This window comes from Morone saxatilis, unplaced genomic scaffold (assembly GCF_004916995.1).
Source record: "Morone saxatilis isolate NCDOM2014 unplaced genomic scaffold, NCSU_SB_2.0 Contig20, whole genome shotgun sequence".
Lineage (NCBI taxonomy): Eukaryota > Metazoa > Chordata > Actinopteri > Moronidae > Morone > Morone saxatilis.
Genome location: NW_023339763.1, coordinates 2,167,837 through 2,174,512, shown reverse-complemented (window position 1 = coordinate 2,174,512; position 6,676 = coordinate 2,167,837). Strand labels below are relative to the sequence as shown.

Below are 6,676 nucleotides of genomic sequence, written 5' to 3'. Positions count from 1 at the left end.
ACTTGAAAGATTGTTTTGACTCTTCATTTCCAGCCGCAGGCAGCATGTTTTCAGTGAAAGAAAGCTCTCATAAAACAGACCTAAAATCAGAGTGAATATGGACTCAAAATTGATCAGGTGGACACAAACGCAACCTCAAAAGAATGCTAATGTTGCTACATTTGGCTGGATGTTCATATAAACCACTCCTTGCTAACAGGTTTGCCATATTAACTTTACAAAGTGATTAATATGTCAGTGTTTGCAGCTTCTTCAGCAATTTTACATAAAGCAGTTTTTTCCTCTGGAAATCAACTGCTTGAACTAACTAAATTAAGTCTCAGCACACTCTAGTACCACAAAATGAAAGTTATTTTAAGGAAACTGTAATGAAATAATTTTAAAATAATGAGCTCATAAACTGTTAAATGTTAAATTTCCCCAAATACATTTAGCAAATATGACATTTAGATAAAATAAAACAATGTAGTTTGTAACAAGAGATTTAAATGCTGGTTTGGTGATTTCTGTACTCAGTCAGAAATAATATAAAATATTTATCATTTTACATTTTATTTATTCACATTGTTCTTATTTAATCGGAATCATGCGTTTAATTAGTCCCCGGTTTAAAATAAGTGTCTTGCTCTGTGTTTCTAAACTAGTTCGTAAACCCAGTAATCCGAATTAGAGCCTCTGGTGACCATCTGGTGTCTACACTGGCAGCTCCGCGCACTACTTTGTTACTGCATTCACCTCAGCCCGCCCCCTCGGAGTGTGTGTGTGTGTGTGTGTGTGTGTGTGTCTCTGCCTGTGTGGGTATAGCCTACCGGGCGGAGTAATTCGTGTTGCTATCTTCCGAGTGCATGTGTGTGCGCGAGTGCGTGCTACGGCTGCAGCTTGTCACTCATTGTGCCGCGAACACGGGTAGCGACAAGGACCAAAATTCCGTCCGGTAGCAGTTGTTATCCCTGGAAAGGCTGATATCTGTTTACCCCCCCGCCCCCCCTTTCAGTAGAGACACCTCGCTTCTCTAAAGTGCGTCTGCTCTTCAAGGAGAATATCTGTGACACATTACAATGCTTCAAATAAGGGACCTCATCTGGGGATTGCTATTCATTGGCTGTGCAGGTAAGAAGCGGACTTATTTGTTTCCCACATCAGGTTGTGTGGGGATGAATTGTGAGGCTGTGGCCGGAGCACAAGCTGTGGAATGAAGGCCGAGCTGTGTTGATTGTGGAGCAGCATCCTCTGGTCCCGCTGGCGGCATCCTTGTCACTGACTCCGGACAGCGGCGGTCGGTCGGAGCTGGTGCTCTGCGAAATTCACCACGAATGCAGCAAAAGTTTTTTTTTTTTTGTAAGAAGTGAGAGTTTTGCCTCTCCTTGAGCGTGAAACGGCAACCTTTAATTCCAGTTTGGAGGTGTTCTGTTTGTAGTTTCGCATCAGCAGCCGCTCGCCTCGGCGTATTTTGAATGTCTCCGCGCATTACAGAGGAGCACTCAGCCCCGGGTCCGGTTGGCTCCCTGTCCCTGCGTTAGGGCACACTGTAGCTCCCTGTCATTTGGGGGAAAACTACGCACACGTGCTGTGTTTTTGTTAAAATCCGAGTTAGGCTCGTGAGTGGATTGGTGTGGGTAAAGGTTAGTGGATGCTGGCGGAGATTAGGACCGGGGATGCGGGGACGCGTTTGTGGTCCCCTCAGGCGAGCAGCTACTGCCTATACTCCCCGTGGCTGCTTGTAAACAACCGTGTTCGGTTCCAAACAGCACATAAAGCTAAAGGAACCGCCGTATGCTCGCGTGCACAGGTCCAGCTCGGCTCCCTAGCGGTGCTGGGTCAGCTGTGACGCACCGGGAGGATGGAGCGCGAGGATGCTTTGTTTCGCTCCACTGTAAACAGCTTTATAGGAGGTTTTTTTCTTTTTATCAAGATGAAATTCGGATTTTGTGTCTCATTAGCACGCGCTTAAACTCTTTTTGGGTGGATTAGGCGCGTGCAGCGTTCCGGCTCTGGCCGTCATCGGATTTGGCACGGAACGGTATTCTGCGCGGATGTGTCAGTGTGGGATTTTGGAGTTTAACACGAGAGTGCTCGTATAGGTTATCAGCCTGTGACCTTATGTACGTGGCAGCATAAGCTCTGTTCCCTTTGTTTCCTCTCTTGTCAAATAGCACACTGGAGTTTCCAACTTATTGTCGCGGTGCGTTTTTAGGCGCAAAATGATGTTGACACTCAGGCCCGGGTGATTTGATCGAAGGTTTTTTTTTTATTTGGTTGGTTGGTTGGGGGGGGGTCAACATCCATTGAAGACTACTGAATAGTCATTCAATGTATACAATGGGATCCAATCCCAGAGCTCCCATGGTGATATAGGGCGGGAGGGGACCCCCCCAATAAACCCCCACCTCCTCTGCTCCTCACATCCTCCCTCCCTCCCTGCATCTGCCCCCTTCCCTTCTTTCTGTAGACTGCAACTGTGAGCTCCAAGTGGAGTTGGAGGACCCTCAGGGGTCCTTGGAGAGGGGAAGAGTAGTTTGATTTGATAATAATTTCTTCCAGTAGACATTCTCCCAGTGTGAGTCTGACCTCAGGTTGTGACTTTGCCATTCTTCCTCTGAATTCCACAGGTCTGCCTACAGTCTAACGTTTATCGTCAGAAAAAAAGCCCATAAAGGAATTATGAGGTTTATCAATATTTGAGAGTTTAAAACGTAATAAAGATTTATCACACATCGACATAACATGGACACACTAACAGTGTATTTAACACTTTCCACGCATTTTTTTTTAATGAAGTCATTGTGACCGAGCTGTGTACTGGGCTTGTCTTTTTAAAGTTAAAATAATAAACCATCAGTCCCCTCTGGTGGACAAACATTAAATATATGTGTGATGAGCTGAAATGGGGCCATGTTGTTGGCCTGGATCTAATGGGTCATGTGCTCATGTGTCAGCTCGCGTGACTTGACAGTATCTGCAAACCTGTATAGACGCAACCGAACTGATTGCACCCTAATGGAAATGAATGAAACAAACGCTTTAAGTTTATTAGAGAATATTTTTGAGGCATTTTAAAGCCCGGTATTCCTTTGGCACCATTTCCACCCAGACACTGTCAGCCTGTCACTGGTAGTGGCGTAGAGGGCGGTGTGGTACCAGGGACAGTCGGGATAAGTGTGTATCCTCTTCTATATGATTCATGATCCTGCCGAAATATTCTGTCGCCTCCGCAATTCACCGCACCTCATATGGGAGGGAAAATAAAAGGAAGCAAGCAAGAGGGAGATAATTAGACAACTGTGCCTTAGCTCTGCCCTGTTGCAACAGGGGAAGAAATTCTAAGAAATTGATCACATTATTTGATAGGCCCGGGTATATTAAAAGGGTAATGACAGTATCACACAGTTTGAAGGCTGAGCAATTTAATTACATTTATTGATTTCCAGTCCCTGTTCCAGTTCAGTGATGATTAAATTTTGAGGCTACTAACCAACAGCAGGACCGGGAGTCACACCACTCTCCAAGGAACGACTCAATAATGGCCGGATTAAATAGAATAAGATTTTTCGTAGTGGCCACAGACAGTGGCCTTTGTGTCTGGGTTGTGTGTATTACCGGCTCTGACACGGTGTTCTTGGAGTGCTCTGCCACATGCATGGTGAGCATTCTCCAACCTGAAAGAGTGCAAGGTGATGGAGGCTAATCAGAGGAACAGAACTGTTGGTTCCACCTGTTGTGGAGTGAATGTGAGAGTACCTCAGATTTACTGCTACTGAGGGCTTTGAAAGTATGGCTTTAAGGTTGGCAGAGAAGTGATACTTGATGACTGCTTGCGGTTTTAGGTTTTTGGCCTGAAGCTAGTGATTTTCTGTCACTAGGTGTTGAGAGGTTGATCCAGCTTTTTGGTTTTTTACTTTTTGTTTCATGTCCTTTTGCAGTCAGCTGTGTTCACACAAACATTAGCACCGTTTGACAGTCCTGATACAGAGAACTTGGCTCAACTTTGCTTCAGTGTCATCTGGCAGCGTACTATGTCGGCCACTCAAATACGTGCAAGTGGACGTTCCAGATTGATTAACGTGATTGAGATAATTCCACTGTTTGCTTTACAAGATGGAGGATACAATTATTGTCGTGGTGATTACTTTAAAGACTTGTAAAATCCTTCCTCGTGGTATTTTTAAACCTCTTCAGACTGTCAAACTCATGCACCTATTACTCAAACTGGACTTCCTCAATTGAGTTTCTTTATTTCTTCACTACCTGGAACGACTCGCCCCCAACGTGTTCGTGTTCTTTTTGGTCTGAACTCCCAGTTACTGCTCTGCACCTGCTATTCCATTTCTGCAGTTTCATGAAACTCAATATACTGACTTCAAGAGCAAAGCAGACCCATGTGCTTTTGAATCTGAAGACAAAGTGAACTGTGAAGTTCATTTAATGAGCCCCTGGATCTAAAACAATGTTTTTGTGCATCAAGCGTATAAGACTGCTCCTAAAAAAGAAGAAGTTTAACTTAACATTTGAGGGAGAGAAAATACACAATTCCTAAATGACTAACATATGGGACTTTGACTGCTGTGGTGAGTTCAAAGCCACTATGAAAATAATACAGTCTATTTTTGACTGAGGGGAACTGGAAAAAGCAGCCAAACAAGGGAAAATTATAAGGCGTTTTTAGTCTGCTCTCTGAATAAAACTAGATTCTGGATCTCAGAACTTTGCTCTGTGCTCGCAACAAGATCCATGCTGCATTCAAAGTGACATGTACACATTCTGTACCAATTTATTACAGCTTATGTTGATCAGAGCAGGAGCTGCTCCGATTGCAGCTGTACCCTTTGTTATCTTATATTCAGATACTGTACAGTTCTAAAAGCAAAATGCAGCAGCAGAAAATGACTTCTCATTGAGTCATAATTGCAACTTTAGTTGATTTGCCAGATGTGAGTTCTACGCTGCAGTTTACACTAGCCTCATTCATTACTGTGCATTCATTATTACGCTCTTTTTCCATGTACTTTTGCTCCTTATTCTTCCCACTGTCATTTTAGCCTGTGTAACGTTTAAAACAATAAATTACTTTACAAATTCTTTATTTTACTGTTACTGGATGAAACTAATGAATGGAAACTAAAGTCTATTTCCCAAAATGTTGCACTCTACTGTTTACATGATGGTGTAACGAACATACCTCAAATTCCTCAACAGTAAATCATGGAAAGTAAACTAAAATGAAGGGGGATTCATGAATAGAGGAAATGTCAAGTGATTGTGCCAGACACTTTATTGCAATACTACTGATGAAATCCATTTTAAAGACAGGACTAGGGCCGGCTCAAGCCTACTTAGGGCCCTATGCGGGATCGATACAGCTGCCCCTGAAAGCAGAAACGGTGTGTAATTTATGAACATTTAGGCTTAAGATAGGCTTTAAGGCACCACAAGCGCAACATTTTTATTTTGTCGTAATCCCATAATTTGCCACTGCGCCACCAAATTGCAAAATAGTGTTTTTATAATTTTTTTCCGCTTTAATCCACAAAATCTTAAATTAGAACATAAATGAACAGAAGAACGCAGAGTAATAATTATAGATGTCATTAGGGCTGTTTTCAGATCTCATCATGTAAAGGTCAAACAATTAATTAGACATACTTTAAGGCAGTGGTTTTTGATCAATTATCCATAAATTCATGTCATCTCACACTGCTTCTTCATACTGGATCGAAAAGTGCAGATAGTTCCAACCCATAAGTTCAAAATGACTCGGCTGGCAGTTATATTTCTTCTCTGCTGACTGTTAGATGAGGATGGGCTGTCTTTGCATATTAATCAGTGCATGAATAGGGACCATGAGTGATTTGCATTGTGTGAGAAATGAAGGCGTCCTATGGAGAATTGAATGTGGGGGGGTGAAAAGAAAAAAAAAATCAGAAAAAAGAAGATGAGTTTGTTATGCAGAATGGGGTCTGCCCCCTCCCCCAACCCTGCAACCCTTGAATGAAGGTTTTTTTCTTTATCAGCACAGCATTACTTTGCAAAACTCTGTACAGTATATGCACACATACAGTGTTGTTTACAACAGTTAACAACAAGTAAAACTGTGACTGTATTTTGTTCTCTTCTATGTAAGAACTGCAGGGGGCCTTTTCAATGCACTGAATTGCATATGACAGTTTAACATTAACTTCTGGCCTGTATTGGGGGTCTACATACTTTTGAACATCTAGAACAGCTAGATCATATAACCTAGAGAAAAAACCCACCACTCGTACCAGTTTGACTTTTAGTAAGCTGTCACATTGAAAACACACATGGGTTCAGCGAGTGTTGTTAGATTGTTAATTAATATTGAATGTTCCAAATTTACCAAATTCAATACAGCACCTCCTTGGTTCCTCAGAAATACACACAACACAGTGTGAAGACGATCGGATGAACGGTTATGATGGAAAGCTAAGAACACACACACACCGTTGAAATTTACAGAACTTTGTAGAAATCACCAAATGTACTGAAAGCTTATTGTCTCGCTTCCCCTGCTCGAGTCGCTTTAGCTTTCCATACTAAATAACTCTTCAGTTCTCTTCAAAGAAGTCGTGGGCATCCCAGCAGTGTGAACTGGTATCAGCTTTTAATGGATTCAGATAGAGATGTTCCGATACTATTTTTTCCCTCCCGATACCGATTC

General features: G+C 42.5%; 1 protein-coding gene across 7 annotated transcripts in view; it reads left to right on the top strand.

Moving 5' to 3' along the window:
• Window positions 1-894: 894 nt before the first annotated feature.
• The window catches only part of ncam1a (neural cell adhesion molecule 1a), a 261,782-nt gene continuing 256,000 nt past the window's right edge, over window positions 895-6,676 (top strand). For 3 of the 7 annotated variants that reach the window (XM_035666665.1, XM_035666667.1, XM_035666666.1), the window contains exon 1: window positions 899-1,110. In XM_035666665.1, the coding sequence (XP_035522558.1) occupies window positions 1,059-1,110 (52 nt within the window). In that variant the 5' untranslated portion in view covers window positions 899-1,058. Of the gene's footprint in view, window positions 1,111-6,676 lie in introns of all 7 variants that reach the window. The other 4 variants (XM_035666664.1, XM_035666663.1, XM_035666668.1 and 1 more) reach the window with 3 other exon arrangements.